The 24,275-nt window shown below is 42.1% G+C and overlaps 1 protein-coding gene across 1 annotated transcript in view; it reads right to left on the bottom strand.

The window, feature by feature from the left end:
• Positions 1-24,275, bottom strand: part of LOC126191313 (E3 ubiquitin-protein ligase PPP1R11) — a 78,319-nt gene that overhangs the window by 38,193 nt on the left and 15,851 nt on the right. Inside the window, exon 2 of the mRNA XM_049932145.1 lies at positions 6,114-6,222. Within this exon, the coding sequence (XP_049788102.1) occupies positions 6,114-6,222 (109 nt within the window). The remainder of the gene's footprint in view (positions 1-6,113; positions 6,223-24,275) is intronic.

Here is a 24,275-nt window from a genome sequence, read left to right as displayed (position 1 = left end):
GGCATACAAGGAGGGTGATACTGAGGACCTCACAGCTACTGCTAGACTACTGATGGCTACTAGAAAGAGAGGGACACGATGAAGACAGCTGCTCACAAGGCACACTCCATGTAAACCAGATTATCAATAGTAGAACAGCCTTGGTGAAAACCAACCTGGGACGGAGCCAGAAGACCCCGAGACTCAAGAAGCCAGCACAGCTGCCAGCTCACCATGCAATCAAGCAACTACAGAGAACACTGGTGAGACTTATTGGTGATAACTGTCCATATTAGAGGACGCTTACCAGTATTCAAGAGGCAAAAGTGTAATTGTGCCAGTAAATTTTTGAGTTCTTCATCACAGCCAATGACATGGTTCCATCCCACAAAGGGTTATGGGTGTTGAAATCCCCCAGGATTAGGAAAGGTGGAAAGGGGGGGGGGGGGGCTGAGAAACCAATGCGAACAGTATGTTCTGAGACACTTCACCATCAGGAGGGAAATTAACACTGCAAATGGTAATATCCTGAAACGCTCTTTCTCAAACGGCCACAGCCTCCTAAGATGTATTAAGAGGCACAAGTTCACTATATAGAGTGTCTAGAACATATGTGCAAACTCTGCTCGACACCCCATCACAGTCATTCTTGTAATATCCCCAGTATCCACGAAGAGCTGGGTTCTGCACTGCTGGAAACCAAGTCTCTTGAAGGGCATTGCAGAAGGCAGGTGAAGGGCTTACAGGATGTCACAGCTCAGCCAGGTGGTGGAAAAAACCACAATTCCACTGGAGAATAATGTTGTTGATGTACAGGAAGGCTATGAAGGGACCAAAGGGACATTACATTACATGCTGCCATTGGTTGATGGGTTATGGCGTCAATATACATAGGTTCCAGGTTCCATTGTGTGGTGCAAATTGGGACTTCAGGGGCTGCCGGAATCTCCGCCTCGGCCATGGCCACAGGAATGGAACAGGGAGGATCTGATGGCATGGGAGTCACTGGGATATCCTTCTTTTTCTTGTTTTTCCTCTGCTCAGAGGATTTCAATGACTGCGAGGGCTTCTCTGGATCAGTTTCAGGTAAAGATGATGATCACAAAGCTCTGTGACCAGCAGCCTTTGACTCCTTAGCCTCTGGGTGGTGTCCAGTTGTAGATCGGCAGAAACCTTGGAAGAAAGCGGCTTGAGGGACCCCTTCCTGGAGAAAGAAGATCGAGAAAGCTGATTTGTCTCTGGCTGGGAGGTGGGGAGCAATGTTCCTGGTGGGTGGAAAGCCACTGATCCCAAAGTAGCTGTGGGAGAAGCAGCAAGACGGAAGACCCCAACAATCACAGGGGCAGGCGTGGTTGAGTGGTCCTGAGGGCCCACAGTAGGAGGTGCAACGGGCAGGAGTACCATTGCTAAAGGGAGTGAAGTTGTCGTAGCTGTAGCATATGGCATTGTTTGACATGCTGGTGGGAAGCCGTTCTTACTTCTTTTTAGCCTCTTGGTAACTGAGTTTGTCCAGAGTCTTTTATTCTTGTATTTTCTTTCCTCTCTGGAAAACAGGGCAATATGCTGAGCAGAGAGAATGGTGCTTTTCACAGTTGACACAGATGGGGCAGGGGGGGAGGGGAAGGGGGCAGGTGCACAGGGAGGGCTTGCATGCAGCTCTTGTCCATAATCTCTGCAGATGGAGCTAGCACTGTGACATGAAGAAATGTCTCCAAATTTCAAGCACTTGAAGCACCGCATGAGGGACGGGGGGGTGGGGGATTTCACATTGCATTGGGATACCATCACCTTGACTCTTCAGGTAATAACTCACCCTCAAAGGTCAAGATGAAGGCACCGGTAGCAACGCTATTGTCCCTTGGCCCCCTATGTATACAACAGACAAAGTGTACACCCCATCACTCCAAGCTGGCACATGCTCGCCATCAGATTTTAAGAGCAGGTCTCTGTGGAAAATGATGCCCTGAACTAAACTTAGACTGTTATGGAGAATGGCAGTAACATCACCTGGCTTGTTACAAGTGCGCAGTGCCCGTGACTAGGCAGGGGATGCCGTTTTAATCAACATTGAGCCACTTTTCACTTTAGAGATGGCTACCACTTCCCCAAACTTGTCTTCTAAGTTCTCCACAAAGAACAATGGCTTTGTGGCCAAGAAGGATTCACCGTCAGCCCCTGTACAAACCAAGTACTGCAGTGAGCATTGCTCTGCTTGCTGCTTAGCCCTGTGTTCCTCCCATGGTGTAGCCAGGGAAGGGAACATTTTAGGGCTGTACCTCTCTGCACTGAAAGAGGACTGTCCTTTCATACAGACTGCTGGGGCCGTGGCCACCAGCAAGAGATAGCTTCGTCTGCTTGATTTGTGATTGATATGCCACTGTGCTACCCACTCCAAATGGGGGCTCTCACCATGGGCACCACCCTAACCCAGCAACAGCTACCTGGCCAGTAACCCTTCGCTCATAGTCTCATGTTCCAGTCAAAATGGGCACATACTCCCTGGCATATATGGGGAGTTATCTGCCCAGGCACCAACAATGAGATCCCTGCATAGTCAGGGGTACCACCATGTAGGTATTTGACTACCTCACACACATCAGAATGGCTACTGTGCTGGGTTTTGAGTGTATTGTCGTATTAAAGCAAAGAGTGCAGAGATCGAAAGGCACAAACGTGGAGCATTCACCACATTGGGCAACCTTCCCTGCGCAATCCGCACTTGTGGAGAATTTTGAAAATTGGTGCCACGTCAAACCCAACAATGAGGAACATGTATTTGTTTAGTGAAAAGTTGTAGAATACACTGGAAGTGAAAATTTGAGGCCATTCATAAACCAGGCCCAAGCAGGGTCGGCACCATGAAAACCATCCACTGGAGAGGCAGAAGGAGAAAGGGATAGTGGAAGTAGTATAAGCATGCAGCACAGAAAGGAAGAAATGCTCTTCACAGGCTGGGGCCCTGTAGTAGTAGACAACGACAAACTCACAAAAGAGTTGTGAGCTTCCTGGGCGGGGGAGGGGGGGGGGGGGGGGGGGGGATGGTGAAGAAAGCAGTACACAATCTCGATGGGGAAAGAGTAGTGTGGACACAAGAGCGAAGGGAAAAGGAAGGGCAAAGGAGAGTTTTCTGTCCACATAACTCCATCCCCACCTTTGTACACTGCCTTCCACCATCAGTCTTGCCCTCCCCCCACCCCATGATAAATTCCCCCCCCCTTTTGTTCCCCCCCCCCCCCCACCTTCTTTCTACAGCCCTTCCACCCTGAACACTCTGTACTCCCTTCATCTTGTGGTGCAGCTGCCGAGTCATCTTTGAAAAACCTGCTGCATTCCCAATGCACTCTTCTTGTATCCTTCCCTACTCCCTTCTCATCTTGATCAACCTAGGGAACTGCTTTTAATAATCAATCATCAATAATCAGTCTCTCCCTGCTCACAGGAGTGTGTGTTTGGGTGTCTGTGTGGTTGTGTGTGTTAATGTGTGTATTTTTACTAGAAGAATAGCAAGGGCTCGACAGCTGATGTGAATTCAGTTTTGTGTTATGTGTTTCTATGCTCCACACAGCCATCCGCTATAGGTGTGTGGTTGGCTTTTCCTTATTTTGCGTCCTGATTTATGATATTTATGGTTAAAATCTGTATATAACCTGACACTGATTATATCAGGCCATGGAGTCTGAATGTCAGTGCTGTTCGAGATTTCCTCATACAATAAAGGCAAGTTCATCTGTGATAGCTGTGCAAGGACTATTCAAAAAGTAAGCTGACTTTTTAAACTGTATGGGATTTTTTGTTATGTTGGTACACATGTCCTGAATGTATGTTCACATTTTCAAGAGTGCAGCATACTTCATTTGTTTCTGACAAGTAGAAAAGTTGGACTTGTTTTAGTGTGCGTGATGATTTTCGATTATTATAAAAAATGGAGCAAAGAATTTGCATCAAATATTGTGTGAAAAATGGAATCAAGTGCTCTAAAACACTTGAAATGTTGATGGTGGCATATGGTGAGTCTGCTCTATGTAAAAAAAAAGTCTGCAAATGGTACAAGCTCTTTCAAGATGGCCGAGAAGATGCTAATGACAAACCTCACTCCGGATGCCCTAGCACATCAACAACAGATGATAGTGTCAAAGCTGTGAAGAAAAGTGCTTTGGAAAATCGTTGATTATTGTACAAGAAGTTGCTGAGAATGTTGGCATATCTGTCAGCTTGTGTCATGCAATTTTTTCAGGTGTTTTGGGCATGAGATGTGTGTCAGTGAAGTTTGTTCCAAAAGTTCTCAATTTTGATCAGAACTCTTGTATGACATCAATGATGATCCTGATTTGCTCAAAAGGGTCATAACTGGTGATGAAACATGGGTTTACAGTTATGATGTCGAAAGCAAAGCCCAGTCATCCCAATGGAAGCATCCCGGAGAGCCAAGACTGAAAAATGCCGCCAGTTTGATCACATGTCAAAGGTTTGCACACTGATTTTCTCAATTACCATGGCATACTGCATTATGAACTTTTGCCTCAAGGTCATATGGTCAACAAGGAGTATTACCTTGACATTATGCACCATTTGCGAGAAGCAATATGCAAAAAGCGTCAGGAATTGTGGAAAAACAGTTCATGACTTTTGCTTCACGACAATGCACCTGCTCATTCATCATTGTTTGTGAGAAATTTTTTGGGCAAAAACAACACAACAATCATGCCTCAGCCACCATATTCACTGGATTTGGCCCCCTATGACTTTCCTGTTCCCAAAACTGAAGAGACCTATGAAAGGAGGAAGGTTTTCAGTGTAAAGTCATCTTACTTTTTGAACACACCTCGTACACCCACCCACCAATGAGCCAAAACATAATCACCATTGTGAAGTAAAGATGAATGGGGAATTATTCTAGCAGCGATATGGGCAGTAAATGGAGAAATCCACTGACATAAGCAACTTTAACAAAGGGCAGATTGTTACAGTTCAGCTCCTGAAAAGGAGCATCTGGAAACAGCAATCCTTGTTTGCTGTTCACTTATGCTACTGTCATGAGTACCTATGGATAGTGGTTGGAGGACAGTGAAACCAAGAGCAGGTGACAACATGCCGGGCATCGACACCTCATCATAGAATGTGGCAGTCAGAGGCTTGTCTATTCTGTGAAGCAGAACAGACGATGATATATGGCAGTTCTGATGACAGAGTACAATGATGGTGCAAACTCAAGGGTTTCTGAGCACACCATTCAACACATATTGCTGGAAAGGAGGCTCTGCAGAAGCCGATCCTCTATGTTTTCTCACACTGATACAACAACATTGTAAATTATGATTGCTACAGCTACAAATAATTGAGATTGCACTGAGGATCAATGGAAACATGTTGCCTGGTCATATGAATTGCATTTTTTGTTACAATAGGTTGATGGGGTCAGCATTATGTTATGGAGAAAATTCACCTGGTCTTCCATGGGGCCTGTTGTAGTAATCACAGGCACCATGACAGTTGTGGATTATGTGAACATTACTGTGTACCACCTACATCCCTTCATGCTTGAGCATGAGGAGATTGATAGTGATGGCCACACTGATGTGGTGGAAACCAATTCACCTGTTGTGATCCGCTGGAGCACAACTAGGTTACTACTGAGTGCCAACTCTGCTCTCACAAAATCCTAGCTCATAATTTGTGGGAACTGCATGATCTGGGCATAGACATCTGGTGCCACATACGTCCAGAAACCCACCAAAGAACTCAAACTGAAGTCATGCAGAACTGCTGCTGTGTAGTGTTCCAAAGGTGGGATAACACGCCATTAAGCAGATGGTCATATGTTTTGGCTCATCAGAGTAGGTTAGTTAAATTAATATATTGAAAAATGCAACACAGTTTCCACATGCCTCTACAGTTTAATATTAGCAAACATAATCTGAATCCACAAAAGGAATATTTCAGAAGAAAAATTTGAAACTATATTAGAAAGTTTGTTATTTTTTAGCTATATGAGTCACTATCAAAAATTCAAAATGTATCAAACAAAAATAAAAACTGACTACACATTAATGACTAGTAATCAGACTGAAAGAGTTTGCTTATTTGACAATAACTGCTAACAGTGAGAGTTTTATATATGTGACAATAGTGCTTACATTTTGACTTCTTCTTGTTCAAATGTTCATTATCAACTGTTCCAGACCGCCACTGAACTTTCTTCTTAGGCTTTGGTTTTCGGAGTCTTAGTCGAAGTGTAGGAACATCCTTAGAAAAGAATGCATAAATTACAGTGTGTCACTATCTGTAAAATTTTAGTTTAGCAAACTAATATTAAACACATGAAACAGGTATTTTTCATGTCAGTATTATCAATTAGAGGTACTTGACCATAGGAAACAAACACAGGGAACTTCATAACAAGTCAAACAATACCACAAAGATTAAATTTGTGACTTATTTTTAAAGACAAAATGATGAAATATTTTGTATGTTGTACAAGAAAATCCTTATGAGGGATATGTTAAGTAACGACAGTGACTGAGAAGAAACATTTGAATATATTCAAAAATGAAATTTAATGATAGTTTCTGTGTGCAGAATTTGTTATAACATAGTTAGTTAATTAAAAGCTTTAAGTAGTTGTGCATCTAGACAGCACCAGCCAAGGTTGGCAGTACAGCTACAACTAGTTTCTTTTCCCATGGTTATTTCCAAACACAAAGCATCCTTTCATTCTTTGTATAAAAAAAAAAAAAAAAAAAGAAAGAAGCTTGATGTGAGATTTCAAAGTGTCTTCTAACAGTGTAGATAAATTCATTAGCTCATGTCTGCTTGGGGTATTTATCTTCAGGTGTCTGCCACTTCACATTTTGTGACACTTCTGTGACTCTCTCTTGCGACTCAAACAAACCTGTGATCATTCATGTTGCCCTTCTTTGAATATGTCCAGTATTTCCTGTTAGGAGCCATGTGATGTGGATCTCTCACACAGGAGGCACATTCTGGAATGGGTTTTGTGAGAGGTCTTGTTTATATACTGACTGTATTTCCTCAGTTCCTACAATGAAAAGAAGCCTGCCACCCATTTTATACCTGACTAAGCCTGTGTGAACACTCTATTTCATATCCCCACAAACTATTGCACCAAGGTATCTGTATGAGCTGTCATCTGTTCAACTGTCACTCACTGGTGTTGCAGCCGCAGAATACTTCTTTTATGCATTCATTTCTGAACATTTAAAATAAGTTCCAATCTTTGCACCACTTTGAAATCTTACCAAGTTCTGGCTGAATATTTGATCTTTTTTTTTTTTTTTTTTCAAACAGTAGGTCATTACAGATAATGGCATCATCTGTGAAAAGTATGAGTTTACCATTATCATTGTCAGACTGATCAACATAAATAGCAAGTGTCTGAAGACATTTCCATTGGGCATGCCTGAAGCACTTATACTTCTGTGCGCGACTCTCCATATTGCATCCTCCCTGTCAAGAACTCCTCAGTCTAGTCACAAATTTCATTTGTTGCCCCCATATGATTGTAGTTTTGTTAATATGAATTGGTGTGATACAGAGTCAAATGCTTTTCATAAGTCAAAAAAGGCTGAATCTATTCAACTGTCTTGATTCATGCCCGTTATCATTAAAAATAAGTTAAAGTTGGGAATGAATTGTTAATATATGCATTTCTTTGGATAGGCTTGTGCAAGATATTCTTGAACTCATACTACAAATAAAAATGTTGCACTCTTTTGGACTCAGGATATGAACACTTTGTCTGGAGAGTTGCCCCAAAATATTATATCATATGATATTCCATAATGAAGGTAAGTAGATTATGCCAGCTAGTTTATGTTTATCGGACCTACACAGGACAACATTCACAATGTAAACAAGGGTTTGTTTAGGTGTACCAGCATTTCTAAGGTAAGCTTCTTCCAACTGAATTTAATATCATGTTTCTATTCCAAGAATTAAACCATCAACCTCTTCTCTCTGCATATCGTCATATTTTGTGCATGGGTTGTGTGGAAACCATAGAAAAATTCTTTACTGGATACAGTGCATTTTTTTCCGTGTTTGAAGGCAGTGTATTGGTTAGAAACCATTCAATAATGTCCATCAAATTTTCATTAATGGCTCTTTCTACAATTACATTCTCTCCCATATTTGTATCCTCTCAAAACTTAGCCTCCATCAATATTACTTTAGAAAAGCCATTAACATACACAAGACAATGTAAGGGTCCTATGATGGAACTTTGTGGGACACTACACATAATCAATTCTCATTCAGAAGAAGACTGCCACCTTGATACAGGATATTTTCCCATTGACATCTTTTATTTCCTGTTAAATATGAGTTGAACTACTTTCCAGAATTTCCTGCGAAGTCATACTATTGCATTTACTTAAACAGTTGTTATGATTTACACAGAATATATCAGCAGCCAGTAATTCATTATCTACAGATGCATGTACGCTTTTTCACACTGTGTATGCAAATTGTCCTCTCTGAAGCTGAAGAAACACTTCAACACAAACTTAAGTTACTAAGTGAAAATATGAGATTAGGAAAGCTCCATTTTTTTTCTATACTGTGCTATCTCTCTCTCTCTCTCTCTCTCTCTCTCTCTCGCTCTCTATGTGTGTGTGTGTGTGTTTTTTGAAGGGGAGGTGGCAGACTGATGTGTGGTACATAGACACATAAGAGAAAACAGTATTCACTAGTTTGTGAGCTCCGGCTCTTTTTTCTAGTGAAAGTACACACGTTCACACACACAACCACACAGGCACCCAATATACGTGGGGTGGGAATAGGAAACGATGCACAAGGCAAGAAAGGGGGTAGTGGGATAGTATGAAGGCAGGTCTGTCCACAGATGACTCAGCAGCTCCATGACAAGGTGAAAGAAGTTCAGAAGGTATAGAATGTACGATAAATAAAAGAGGGGAGGGCGGAAAGGAGAGGAAGATGGAGATGAGCGAGACAGGAGGAGGAGAGAAAGAGAAGGGAAAAAGAGGGGTAGAGGGGTAGAGAGAGAGAGAGAGAGAGAGAGAGAGAGAGAGAGAGAGAGAGAGGGAGGAGAGAGAGAGATGAGGCAGTTGGGGGGTGGGGATATTTTGGAAGAAACCAGTATACAATGTGGATGGGGGAATAAGTAGTGTGGACATTGAAAGAAGAGAGAAGGGGGAAAGGTAAGGCAAGGCAGTGGGAAACAGGCTAGTGAAGGTTTAGGCCAGGGAGATTACGAGAGTACAGGATATGCAGGAGAGAGAATTCCCACCTCCATAGTTCAGAGAAACTCTTGTTGGAAGGTAGTATCCAGTTGACTCCTATAGTGAAGCAGCTGTTGCAAGTCATTTGTGTTGTTGTGTGCAGGACATTCAACAACTGGATGGACAAATTTGCAGGTTTGCCCCAGTTTCGTGGCAGCCATTCATGCAAGTAGACAGTTGGCTGCTTGTCATCCTCCACATAGAATGTTGTACAGTAATTCAAGCATAGCTGATATATAACATGGCTGCTTTTGCACGTGGTCCTGTCGTTTATTGGACAGGAAATGCCTGTGTCTGGACTGCAGCTGGAGGTGGTGCATGGTTGTATGGGACAGTCTTGCACCACAAGGGAATGACCCATGGGGTTCAGTATTTGGAGCAGCATTGAAATAGGGATGGACAAGGATATTCTGTATGTTCGAAGGGTGGTGGAACACTGCCTTGAGTGATGTGGGTAGAATTTTGGGCACGATATCCCTCGTCTCAAGGCATGATGGATGGTAGTCGAAGCCCTGATGAAGGATATGGCTGAGCTTTTTAAGGCCAATGTGATACTGGGTGATCAGAGGAATGATGGTTGGTGAGTTGTTAATAGGTTTACTTATGTCAGTCAAGGAGGTAGCATGGGAGGTCTGGTAATGGATGAGCTTGATAGGATATTGTCTGTTGCTAAAGGTTCTCATAAGGTTACTGGTACATTTTGACAACTCCTGTTTGTCACTGTAGGGGAGAGACTTTTTGCCATGGAATGGGTCACAGCTGTCAAAGTAGAGTTGCTGTTGGGAGTTGGTCCACTTGATATGGACAGACATATTTATGGAGCCAAGCCATCTGAAAGGTGGCAATACACATTGAAGATGATTCACCGAGTTGAGAAGGATCAGATAAAACAGATTTGGGAGTAGATGTTGAGGTTATGGAAGACAGAGAAAAGGATGTCCTTATGTGTCCACACCATGAAAATGTCATCAACGAATCTGAAACACATAAGAGATTTTTACGTGTTGACTGGATTGGAAGGAATCTTCCAAATGGTCCATACATAAGTTGGCACAGGATGGTACCGATCTAGTACCCACGGTAGAACCATGGATTTGTTTATAAATTTGGCCTTTGAAAGTGAAATAATTGTGGGTCAGTACGGGGTTGACTAGGAGGTTACAGACAATAGTTTGGAGGTGTTGGTCAACAAAGGCAGAGGTTTATTCTGTGGGAGCAATGTACACAGCCACAATGGGTGACGAGCAGAGAGACCTGTAGCATTGGGTTTGAGGAGGTTGGGGACTGGTAGAGGGTTGGAGTGTAAAGTTTTCTGGTGCAAAGAGGGAACTGGATTCATGTGCCATAGTTTGAAATAGACTTATGGCTTTGAGAGCTACTGGGGGCTATGCTGGACATCAGGGATGGGACCATGGTTGTATATTATGTATGCAGCAGCTTTGTCCCAGAAAATACTTTTTAGTGCAGCTGCCTAGTAGGTAGGAGACAAGTTTGAATCCTCTCTTTGGCAAAAAGTTTCATTTTTCACTTCAGTCTGCACATGTACATCATAGATGTTTGAGACTTGGAAAAGCATCTGGAACCATATAGTTTCATTTTATTAAAGCACTGGTGCCTGGGTTTTGAGGCAGGATCCTGGTTTCATTCAGTGTTGAGGTATTATTCCAATACAAATGCAGAGCCTCTGCAATGTAGTTCAAGTTTAAGGTGAATACCAAGTGGGCTGAGGTGTGAATGAGAATTTGGATCGAGGAGGGAGGAGTGGTAGGGTAGTTTGTGCAGTTGTGCAAAGCTACTGTGTCAGGGTGGCACTGAGGTTAGTGCTAGTGAGCAAGAGACCCGGGTTTGAATCCTAGCCTTGGTATGAATTTTCATTTGTCGCTTCAGTCTGCATATATACATCACAGATGTTTGAGACTTGGAAAGGTTTCAGGAACTACATAGCTTCATTTGATTACTGTCTGTAAGGCTCTGCAACCACAAGAGGGACGTACCTCATTAACTATGAGTTAATCCGATACGATCAATGCGGAAGCAACATACAATGGAGGATTCTGTTCAATAAGACAGGAAGGAAGACCACCATGCAGCCATAGTCTCCTACATAGTGTGGAGTTTATTTGAGCAAGTACTACGACTAATAGCAGAGATAAGATTGTGAATAGCAGATATTATAGGGCAACATGAGTAACACTGATTAATAGCCAGGAAACTGTTCAATTAAGCCACTAAAAATTGGAACACATCTGAGAGCAGTGTGTTTAATAAACTAGAGGGCTCTGTTAATGGCCATCAGCTTTGTCATAAACCACTAGATATTCCCAGCAACAAATGATTTTTCCTGACTGAGGCATGATGTAAAAGCATATCCCACTCCTGAAGAACTAATGGCCTGACCAAACAGAATACAACCTGGCAACATGGCCTGCAGCCTAGAACCAAGGCGGCCAAGCTGCATTGCTGAAATACCCGTTATTGATCTCATGTCAATCACACATTGGGCTGTTTTTATGCAGTGGACCAGTAGCCAGCTGTGGCAGGCAGCACCAAGCTGTCTTCGAATATAGATTCGCCATTGCACTCACCAATTGTGCATACTGCAGGCGATTTTAAATGTTGCAGTCTCACACTGATGGTTGAGACAGGAGACAGATTTGCCCTATCAGTGAGAGCACAGTGCACACAGTGGAGATTGTGCAATCAGAAAAAGCTTACAGAAGAGGTGGAGAAGTACAACTTCTTTTCCCTAATATTTTAATCTTCATATATGCTACATATTACATGAAATATACTCAATTAAAGCACAGTACTAAATACTGGAAATTAATTATTGCACATTATAATATAGCTTACAGCAAGTATACATGTAACACCACAATCAAAATGAGAAACAATACACTGGATATAAAAACAGAAAGAAGTGTCACCACTGTTGAAATCTGACTTTGTGTAAAGCAACTACGTGTCTCGTTTAAGAAAAAATTAATTTTCTAGCCTCTCCCCCCTCCAATGGCATTCCTGACACCTAAATGAATCATTTCATTTCTTGTTTCTAACAACTGAAAAGATATTATTGAAAACTATAGTTCCATGGCACAATTTTATGAGAAATATCTATGGCAAAATTTGCCAACACTCCAAAAACTGTTGTAAACTTAGCATTTCAAGTCACTAAAGAGTTTACTTACCAAATTATGTATGTATAACAAAAAAGTAGAAGTTTTATATACAGTTTCACACAGTTGTTGCTCAATTCTCTTTCCTTTAAAGGTGCTCCGCTACTCAAATGTGCTACAGCTAGTAGTCTACAAAAGTCCCCTTTACTGAAAGTGTGACAAATATTCCTCAGCATTTAATTATCTAATGAGATACTAGCGAGTATATCTCTGTGGCTATGACAAGCTCAAAGTTCAGTGTTGACATGGCTCAAATACTATCTTTTTAGTTATTTTGTAGAAAAACATTCCAAATTTCAGTGCACACTTGCTTTACTGTCTTGCAAACAACATAATGTTTTATTTGAAACAAAAATACTCTTACTACAGTCCTGTCTGCAGTTGTCAAGTACATGGAAAGATAGCATTTGATAATATAGAAAATAAAAACTGGTGAGAGGGATTTACATAGATTTCACAGAATGAATGTCAAATACTAGAGTACTACATAATAAAATGAAGTTCATATCTGACTGGAAACAGCAGTATAACATAACAATATTATACCTTCAAAACACTCTTGCGATATAGGAAAATATTTGAAAAATCTACCTTTATGAGACTAATTCAATACACATGTGATACTTTCCCCTTAGCTTTCTCTCTTTGTAGCAATGTCATGCATCCAACACCTTCTTTTGTTCATAGCTACCATTTCTTAGCACTACTATGAGGAGTTGATCTTCATCTGAAGCTACTCATTTCTACACAAAATTTGTTACTTATCACAAAAATATAAAAAAAAAACCTTATATTATTCAAACAGACCAGATCGCTCACACAAAGAAATTTCATCCTGCTTGATGTTGCCATATCATTTACCGCCACGACAATTGTGCTACTCCTGCAAGCCGCTTAATGGTGTTTCGGCCACTTTCACAGTGCGATAGCTGACACAGCAATGGCACGTTGCCACCACCAGCCACTCTCGCTTGTGTGGCTTCCCTTGCCGCTGAATGAGGTGGCCATCCACTGTGGTCTGAGCCATGCCACCAGGCCATGTTCTGTTCGCCAGGCCTTAACAAGGTCACAAGCATGACTGAAACCTAAGGTCCTTGAAATAGATCAGTCTTAATTTGTGGTCCGATTAGTAACCAAGGAAAACTGCACGTGAATATATTCTAAGGAAGATAGACAGAGGTCCCGGCAGTGTGTCTTGAGGCGAATTTCAACTGAAAATCACCCTAGAGTGAGTGTTAGGGACTCAACTCCTGACAAAACAAGAATTTGATAAGTCAGGTAAGTATGCACTTGTCGTACAGTGATTGCAAAAGTGGGGAAGAGTTGATACCATTAGTAATGGAGAGGAAATATCCCCACTTTGACAAGGAGAATGTTCTCTAGAACTAATCCAGGAGGTGCCAGTGCTCAGTCAGTGAAGAAGATGCCTTGAGCTATAAACTAGGCAATAACAGTCCAGTTGGGTCGAGACCAGGGTGGGTAAACATGAAGTAGAGTAGTGTTATCTGCACCCCAAAAAGGAATGGGAACAGAAGACCAGTATGTTCAGCTTTCTTGTGCATTTAGTCTTCAGTTGATGAGTACATGGCAGCCATGTTAACTTCTTGTCACAGACGAATTCAAACAACTAGATCTGTGCTATAACGCCCAAGTACTGGGTACTCAAGTACAGTTCTAAGTTGGAATGAATAGTAGTTATGACAACAGAAATGCATGACTCGCATTTTTGTGGAAGAAAATTTGCAGGTATAGAAAATAGAGACTGTTAGGATGGCTCGACGGAAATAGTGTTCAGTCATTGCTACAAACTGGAAGCTATTCTAAATGCAGAATGCAGAAATCACAGACACAAAGTGCAGGGGTAACCACTGGTCCAACAGAGGTCACAAACCCAATGGTGATAAGGAATAGTGTAACACTTAGCACTGAGCCCTGAGGGATGCCACTCTCTTGTCTGGTATCATACATTATTGTTGTATCAGGCAGAACACATTCCCAGGCTGGCAGTAAATCATGCGATGCTCCTGCCAATCAGCTGCTGGTGCATCTATACACCATCTGCTGCACGCACACGTAGTGCCACCACTGTGCTGGCATAAGAAGATGCCGCAGTGAGGCCACCCCAGTTTACTAGCAGAATCAACCAAAGCCTCAGCAACATTTATAGCAATTTTCCTGTACTGTGATAATTTACAATGACTAGGCTCTGATTAGGGGACTCTCAAGGACTTGCTGTTCCAAGTTAAGTAAAGTTATTGTTACACTCAGATTTCAGCTTTCTGTCTAGGCATCCACCTGTTTCTCAGCCCATCTCTGGCCGATCCACCACTGGCGACAAGTCAACATCCTCGATTTTTTTGATTCTATTTCTCACCACATAGCTGCTTCGCAACAAGTTTACCTTTGAGTGTGTCTATTTTTTGCAAATTTGTCACTGGTCAACTGCTTGTCATTTCATTACTGTCTTCTTGTTTCAGACCGTGGTTCTGCATTTACCTTCGAACTATCTGTTTCTTCTGTTCAGAGCCTCATTATTTTGTGTGTTCTCATATTTCCCTTCATTTTGTATGTTGACCATCGCTAGCCCTCCACAAGAATTGTCAGCAATATAGATTGTTCAGTTTCAGTCACAACAGGTGAACCAACTTACGGAATGATGAAAAGACCAATAGCCAAGCAAGCGAACCCTGAGCCACCACCTCCACCAACCACAGCACCTGTTTCCGTGCCACCTTCAATGCTTTTGACTCCACAGAAAGGGAATGGTTTGAGTACCATGCACAATTCAACACCCACCTGCAGGTGCATCACATTGAAGGTAGTGACAAACAACCTAATTTTCTTGCAACAGTTACAGTGTCCGTTTACTGGATTGTCTGCAAACTTTTCCTTACTGTTGCCTTGAAGGTGTTCCCTATCATGAACTAGGTGCTGCTCTAGAAAAGTACTGTGATAAACAGATTAACGTGACAGCTACCTGTTGTGAATCGGGCAGCAGACTTTCAAGGGCTTACATGCCACTGTAAATTTAAGCGTTAGTGTGAATGTTATCACAGTGATGCCATGATCAGGGATGCCATTACTCAGAATATGTCACATTTTCACATATGCAAACAGACTCTCAAGGATCCCGACCATACTTCGCAACATGTTTTGAAATTAGTGGAGCATCATGACTCGCATTACAGTGCAGCAGTAGACTTTGATTAAGCTCCCATTTGTGCAATACAGAGTAGTAGTAAACAGCTGTGCTCATTGTTCACGTGCTGCAGTGCGAGAAGTCTCGGCCAGGGTGGAAATGTAAACAAAATCAGTGTGCTATGCAGCATACTAGTGGTGTTAAATCTTGCCATTGGTGTTTCATAGCACATAACTTCCAGGCTTGCCTGTCATGGTGTCAAGTGTTATCTTTGTAGCCCGCTTGGTCACATTCAATATGTCTGCTTGCAAAAACGCAAGTCCAACACATACTTTGCACATTCCTAAAAGTCTCAGTCAATGGATGTCAACAAAATTTCAAAGCCATGTGGCTACTCTAGTGTTGCACAGTGCAATCAATTGCACACGTCTTTCCTAAAAGTCTCAATCAATGGATGTCAACAAAATTTCAAAGCCATGTGGCTACTTTAGTGTTGCAAGTACAATCAATTGCACACATCTTCTATTCAATGTCAGGCAAATAAACTGATTGTCACTTTGTAGATTGCAAACAGCAAAACCTGCACATAGATAGCTAATAGTGCATCAGTTATTTTGCTGAACAAAAGCACATACAAACTGTTAGGCAAGCCCAAACTACAAGGGTTGGAACTTTAATAGCAGTAACTATTTATTTACAGCTCATAAAAAATAGAAAAGTGTTTCTAAGTTTTACTGAGCTCCAAAGTAGTCACCAGCATTGTGTATAAAACGTGGCCAGCGATGTGGAAGTCGTAGGATATTCTTAGCAGTGCCAGTTGTGTTGCCAGTTCAAGCGGCGCGGTCTATTGCCCAACGAATTTGTAGCAGTTCTGAAGCGAATGCTGTGAAGTGTTTCCTTATATTTAGAGAACTGGCACTGTTCTCTCACACAGGAGTGGATTGTTTGACAGGCCAATTGCCTTCACATCCTCAACAAAGCTCAGTGCAACTACTCGCTGAATGAGAAGGAAGCTCTTTCTATCATGTATGGGGTGACCAAACTACACCAATTCTTATATTGCATAAAGTTCTACTTGGTGATTGATCACAAACCTCTCACCTTATTGTTCAACCCTTCCAAGCCAGTCCCTCCACACAAGGCACAAAAGTTGCAGCATCAGTCTCTGTTCTTTCCCAATTACCAGTAAGAAATTGTGTACATGCCAATACTAACCATTCAGATGTAGACACACTCTTTCTCACCAACCAGTTGGCACCAATTTGGCTTTCAATACTCAGAGGACTCGTGCTTCCACTGTTTTGTGCTCAGAACAATGAAACACTTGACAGTTTTCACACAGATCACCTTCAGTTTGCTCAGGCAATGTCTGTGGACCCCAATCTCAAGATTCTTTTGTAGTATCTCCGCATCCATGGACAAAGTCAATTAAGCAGATTTGCAATCCGGTTGCACAATGTTCTTTTACTCTTCAGCAAACTTATCTGTCCGGCAGGGTGTTAGGCTATTACCTACAAACAATGATCAATGTAAGCAGTAGTGCTGCATTTGCTTCATAAGGAAATTCTTCGCCTTCTCCACCAAGGACATCAGAGCACTGTATGCACTAAGCAGCTCACCCAATGCCATTATACATGCATCGGCATGGACAAGCAAATCAAACAATTGACTTCATAATGTCCAACATGTTTGGAACACCAACCTGCTCTGCCACAGAAATGTTATGACTGTCCCAGGGTCAGCACCCCTCGGTAGCATCTGCATATTGACTTTGCGGGCCTCTACTGCAATTCTCACTGGTTTATTATGACAGACACCTTTAGTAAGTTTCCGTTTGTGATGCCGATGCAATTTACCACAACTGTTAGTACTACCAAGACTGACATCAATTTTTGGTACTGAAGGCCTAATAAAAGTGTTAGTTTTGGACAATGGACCCCAGTTCACCTCGACAGAAGGCATCAAACAGGTGACAACAGCACCGTTCCACCCTCAATTTAATGGTGAAGCTTAACTCTTCGTCTGAACGTTCAAGTACCACATGAACAAGTTACATGTTTCTCATATGCTAGACCAGGCGTTAATACTCTTCCTGTCAGCACTGCTCCCAGCCATGCAATGGCAAGTCACCATCAGAACTTTTGCATGGATGCAGACGTTGAACACTGCTTCAGTTGCTGCATCCTTGACAGTGGTCGGTCCATCTTCTGCAGAGCTCTAAATTTGAAGTTAACGAGTCCTCTTTTCCAAAGCTATTGGCAGACACAGGCACTGGGAATGAGGTGTTACCAAGAAAGTGTTAGGATGCTCTTCTTATGTCTTATAGGGTCTCACCAGGCTGCAGGAGCGTCTTCAGAATCAGCTTCACTTGTGTTGTCTGCGTGATTCTGCCGTGTGTATTTTCTTTACAGATTCGGTGCCCAGGAGGACCCTCCCCCCCCCCCCCCCCCCCCCCCAGGCTCAGCTACATTTGTCTCCCTCTGAATCTGTGCCGTCAGCACTGAACGGAGAAATAATAGCTGTTGACATGCAGCCGTCCCATTACCATAGTCCCAGCTGCAAGAGGTGGTTCCTCTTCGCCATGCCATCTTTCACTGGACCACCAAAGACCCTCCAGGCACTGTTAAGCCATCACCAATGGATGAAGATGTTCCATCCCTGGACATGGGTGGCAAGCTATGGCTGGCTTTTCAGCTGTTCTTCCCAGTCACTCACAAGACAGATGTCAGAGTAAGGACAGGAGCTTGGCATTGGCTGCAGTTTCGGCTACTGCCTTCTGAGTGGCACCTGTGTCCAGACTTCCCTCATCTGCTGTCGTTTCCGTAAGTACCAATATAAGATGACAGCATGGAGTTTTGGGGGGCAGGAACGTGGTGTTATATACATTACCAGTACGACATGAGGCAGAACACATCCCAAAGTTGGTAGTAAACCATGTGACAGCCCCACCAATCTGCACCTAGCCCAAGTACACATCGTCTACTGCTCATACATGTAGCTCCACCACCAAGCCAGCATAAGAAGACACCGCAACGAAGCCAGTTCAGTCAACTACTAACAGCAACAGCCATAGCCTGTGCACCATTTATAGTAGTTTCTCTGTACTGTGATCATATAAGATAACTAGATTCCAGTTAATGGAATCGCAAGGACTTGCTATTCCAAGTTAAGTAAAGTTACTGTGTCATTCAAACTATGTGTGCTTCTAATCACTTCTGCTTTCTGTCTAAGCACTCACCTATTCCTCATCACCCACCTCTGGCAGATCCAATATCTTGGATCCTTGGAGAGCTTAGCAACTTATCGACTGTTCTCCAAAATGTCATATAGATAAATACTGATATACAGGGCGTTTCAAAAAGAAAGAGCAGATTTCAAACATTTATTTCTCAAAAACTACAAATGATAGAAACACAATTCCAACGGTCCTTCACTCAATATGAGTACCAAATGTTACACAACAAATATCAAAACTGTACCTCAATATGAGCACCATTTGTTACACGACAAATATCAAACCGGTATCTCATTTCTTGCCACACACGACGCAACTGGTCTTTAGTTACCGAATTCACGGCCGCAACAATTCGATGTCGTACCTCTTGAAGAGTAGCGGGCATAGGTGGGACATAAACACAGTCCTTTATGTACCCCCACAAATAAAAATCGCAGGGAGTAAGGTCTGGTGACCTGGGAGGCCACAGACGATGACATTGATCTTGTGCTCCTGCTCTTCCAATCCACCGTCCTGGAATGGTGTTATTTAGGTACCGTCGTACAGGTTCAGAGAAGTGTGGTGGGGCGCCATCTTGCATGAAGATGAAGTGATTTGAATCTTCCTGAAGTTGAGGAAATAGCCAGTTTTCTAACATGTCCAGGTAAATGGTTCCTGTGATAGTTTTCTCCATGAAAAAGAAAGGTCCATAAACTTTGTTTACCGAAATTGCACAAAAGACGTTAACCTTTGGTGAGTCTCTTTCATGTTGAATAACGTCCCTCGGAGTTTCACTCGCCCAAATTCGTACGTTATGCCGATTAACTTTACCAGAAATGTGAAACGTTGATTCATCTGAAAAAATTAATCGTTCGGCAAAATTGTCCTCTTCCATGTCCTGTAGAATTGCAGTTGAAAATTCGAACCTTTTGTTGTGGTCGTCAGGACGCAATGCTTGCAATAACTGCAGTTTGTACGGCTTCATGTGCAGACGGTTACTCAGAACGCGCCATACCGTTGTTTTAGACATGTTTAGTTCGTGACTTGCCCGTGTCGTGGATTTTCTAGGGCTCCTTTCGTAAGCTGCACGGACACGCTCGACATTTTCATCCGATGTGCGTGGACGACCCGTGCTTTTTCGCTTGCAGATGCAACCATCTTCTACGAATCTGTGATGCCACTCATAAATTTGCTTATGACGAGGCGGCTGTTTGTTGAATTGACGGCGGAATGCACGTTGCACACCAACAATGGACTCTAACTTTGCAAATTGCAGCACACAAAATGATCGTTCCTGTGGTGTCGTCGCCATTTTCCTACAAACAAACGCCAGCGCCACTGCGGATTTGCATGGAACTTCTGCGCGGACCATTGAAAAACTTTGAACCTTTCTCTGACAAGAAACGTTTGAATTGTGTTTCTATCATTTGTAGTTTTTGAGAAATAAATGTTTGAAATCTGCTCTTTCTTTTTGAAACGCCCTGTATAAACAGTAAGACACACAATCAAAAAGTTCCTGTTCTGTAGTATCAGTAAATGTGATGGCTCCAAGCAGTGCTGTAATTCTTACATTAGTCAAAAAAACACTGCAATGAGATGTCAGAGTACAGAAAAAGTTTGTCAGATTGCTGTTTCCACCATAATCAGATGATCTGATGTGAACTGCTCCTTCCGTAAATGACATATGGGAATAAAAAGCTTCAGGATTTGAGAACTGTCAGACTACCGTTCTTTCAAGTAGTTTGCTAAGCATGATGGCGAGACTAACTGGCTGGTCGCTGTTGACAGACATTGGGTTTTTGCTCGGTTTAAAGATCAAGATGATGACACTGTCCCTCTATTGCAAAGGAAACACACCTAGTATCCAAATACAGTAAAAGACTCTGAGCACACGGAGTCTGTGAATTGTATTCATATCTTGGACTGCCTGATTACGGATTTAATTAGGCCCTGGGGAGTTATCTTCTGATAAGTCGAGAGCCTGAAGCAGTTCTCAGTGTGTGTTACAAGTGGTACAGTGTAGCAGGATGCCATTAACTTGTCTGTTATGCACTTGGAAGGTAGCTGGGTAAGAAGTGAATGCCAACAGTGAGAGTCCCAAGATGTTTATCAAGAACTAAAGCACTGGTGGAAATACCACTATGAAGGAGGAGACAGAACAGCAGTCAATCTTTGCCAGCTTAGTAGACTACAGAGCTATGTCCACAATTGGAATAAGGAGGCATATGTCCCCAAAGAGGAGGTGCAGCCCTCCCAGCAACCTCTCTTTCTGCATGTAATTAGCTAGCGAGTCTTTGTACAGAGCTGCTTAAAAGTGATGGGCAGTTTGTGAAGGATCTCGCTTGAGATGTTGCAGGGCCCTCCAATAGTACTGAATAGCTACTGCAATGTCTTTGGTCCACCATGGTACCAGCTACCAGTGGAGGGGGCCATAGTGGTGTACAAGATCGTGTCAGGGGCATCTCTGACAACCTTGTCAATAAACCTGATGGAGAGGTGATGAAAGTGACAACAGAAAACTACAACTGTTCGGCAGAAATAAGGAAGTGACAGGATCACCGGAAAATGATCACTGTCACAAAGATTATTGCACAGCCACTAGGCTTAGCGAAGAAATTGTACAGTCAATAGCTGAAAAGGTGTCACCGTTGCACTAAATTGGGTAGAGGTACCCATAGCTCGGCACAAGACCATTAATCCATTAATCATTAATTGACAAAGTTACCTTTTCATGTAATGGATTAACCTTTATGTTAATTTTAAAAAATGTGAATGGACTCTTTAATGTCTGTTAACATTCTTTAAGTTTTTTATTCGTTAATTACGTACCTACTATTTATGACAAATATAATGCCGCACTGCACATGGACTTCATGTTCTGACAAGTTTGGGTCACACATGTGTGGCTACACAGGGGCACACAATTTATGCAAATAATCAAGTGCGAGCAAGAATAACTAGCTGCTGGCTGTTTATTTACTGAGCTGTCTGTTTGTTTACTGAGCTCACTTTAAGCACTACTTTTTGTTAGTGGATTGACAGTGGAAACCAAATCATGGAATAGGTTTCTAGCTCTACAACCTATGAAAAACCATGGCACTACAGTTGAGTGCATGTAGTAAGAAAACAAATGGAAAAAGTTGTAGAAGAGGCTTTGAGACATGAAGCTGCTGGAAGTTCAAAGGCAGGAGACACTTCAAGTGGTGGTGGCGGCGGCGGCAGAATCAGCAGCAGCGAAGATGAAGAGGAAGACATTTTTATGCCTACCACTCAATATAAAGAGAAGCATAGCAGTAACACTTGTAAAAAGCAAAGGCCAGAGTCTAGTCAAAATGTGGCTGTGCATGAAATACGAAGACTCATTAAACGATGTAGTATTTCTTTGAAAACCAGTTTCAGTAAATTTATTTATTAAATACAATACTCTTATACCCTCAAATACTGAAATCGAAAAACATTTTACTGAGGGCAAAGACATTTTGGCTTCTAAACGAGCCTCACTCTCAGATGAAAACTTTAACATACTTATGTAAATGAAGAGAAATATTCACCTTATGTTGAAGATACTACACCTTATTGGTCTGTATTTCAATGCTTCTGTTATTTAAAATTTGATAACTAAGTAATTATAAAATTAAATGATTAAACTGTTTTATTTATTTTTATGTCCTAGCTAAAGTTTCCCAACCAAAACATTTTTATTTAAGCAACTGTAATACATTTGATTCACTTGTTCATTTCATTACATCCACAACATAAATTTTACTATGAGTTAACAATTAACTTTAACTTGCAACAAGTCTCCTGTAAAGCAACACTTTAATGTTTAACAGAGTTAACATTTTTAGTAATGGATTAACAACTAGCGAAGTTAACTTTTTGATTAACATTGCCCAGCGATGGAGGAACCTTCACTGTGGAGAGATATCTCGAGATCACGAATAAGTTGATCAATCAGAAGATCCCTCCCAGATGATGTGACATTTCCCCACATGAGGTGGTGCACATTGAGATCCCCAAGTAGTAAAAGTGCGGAGGGAGGGGTGGGGGAGTGGGGGTTACTGGAGATTTGTTGGAATCAAGGTGGCTTCAAAATACAAGAGGTAATTGAGGACTGTAAGTTGCTAGATTTCTTTGATTAGGGTATTACATGTAGGGGATCATGGATGGTGGTCATCTCTGCAATTGACACACAATGGTGATTGCTCACATGGGGTATTTTCATGAAGTGGCACACCACAGTCTCCACAAATTACACTGTTCACACAACAGGAAGACATATGAACAAAGTATTTATATTCAAATCACCACATCGGAGGTGGAAAATATGATTTCACACCACATTAGCAGAGCACGACAGACTTTCTTAGGAAGCATATCCTCCTCAAACGTGAGGACGAAGGCTCCAGTGTCAACCTTATCAAGTTATCACACCCAGCTGCAGCATTAAGTTCTGGTTAAAAATTAACCCCTGTACTGTGTTCAGGCTCTTTTGGGGTAACACATTAACAGATATAACATCAAATTATTTGCAAGGGTCATGCTTGGGACTGAATAAGATTTGTTGTTTCAATTAAGAAAAAACTGTTTAGTAATTTACTGAGGAATAAATTTCTCCAAATACATTTTACATATTTTCTGCAAAGGACATTGGCTTATTAGATAGAAAAATCTTCCACCAGTCTGGATGTAAATCAGGAAGTAAGATTCTGAAGTTCGCTTCATTTTGCTTTCCTCCCATGGCACATCCAAGGAGGGAAATTTCTTGAGGTCACAACCATGTGAATTTAAACATTCAGGTCTGTCTGAAAAGATTGCTGGTGTCTCATGGTCAACAGCTGATAACTTTGGTCTTTTCACTGTGCCAGATATCCGTCAAGATGACACCAGCTCCAGACAAGGGTATCCCCATGAGCACCACCCAGCCAGAAAAACAGCCTCTGGTTTGATGACCACTCTCAAGTCCCAGTGCCTCCTAAATGGACAGGCACCAACTCCTCTGCATGCACATGGAGGTAACAGATCATGCATAAATTGTGCATTCCTGCATAATCAAGGGGCTACCACCGTACTGCTACCTGATGACCTCCCAGATGAACTGGTTATCTTACTGACTATTCAGTAACATCCCCCTGCATGGCCTGCACTTCTATAGGTTTTGAAAAGGTGGTCACAAACACAGGTGTGGGGCCCAAACATAAGGTGACTGAAATAAGTGGTGTAAAATAAATTAAGAAAATGGAAACAACCAAAATACATGTCCTGTGAACATGCTAGGTCACCAACAGGTTATCGGTCCTTACAGTCAGAGAATAGGACAGCAGCACAAGAAACAAAGAAGTAGTGAAATTATGGGGGTTTCCATGCTCACCCTCCAAGTATGGACAAGAGAGTTGTGAGCCTTCTAGGGGGTCCAACATTAATGAAGACCACGGAGGCTTCAGAGAAGGTGGAAATGGTCAAATGAGAATTCATATTAACTAATGGCATATCATATAAAAGGAACCCAT

The sequence above is a fragment of the Schistocerca cancellata genome, chromosome 6, assembly GCF_023864275.1.
Source record: "Schistocerca cancellata isolate TAMUIC-IGC-003103 chromosome 6, iqSchCanc2.1, whole genome shotgun sequence".
Classification (NCBI taxonomy): domain Eukaryota; kingdom Metazoa; phylum Arthropoda; class Insecta; order Orthoptera; family Acrididae; genus Schistocerca; species Schistocerca cancellata.
This window is presented reverse-complemented; position numbering and strand designations above follow the sequence as displayed.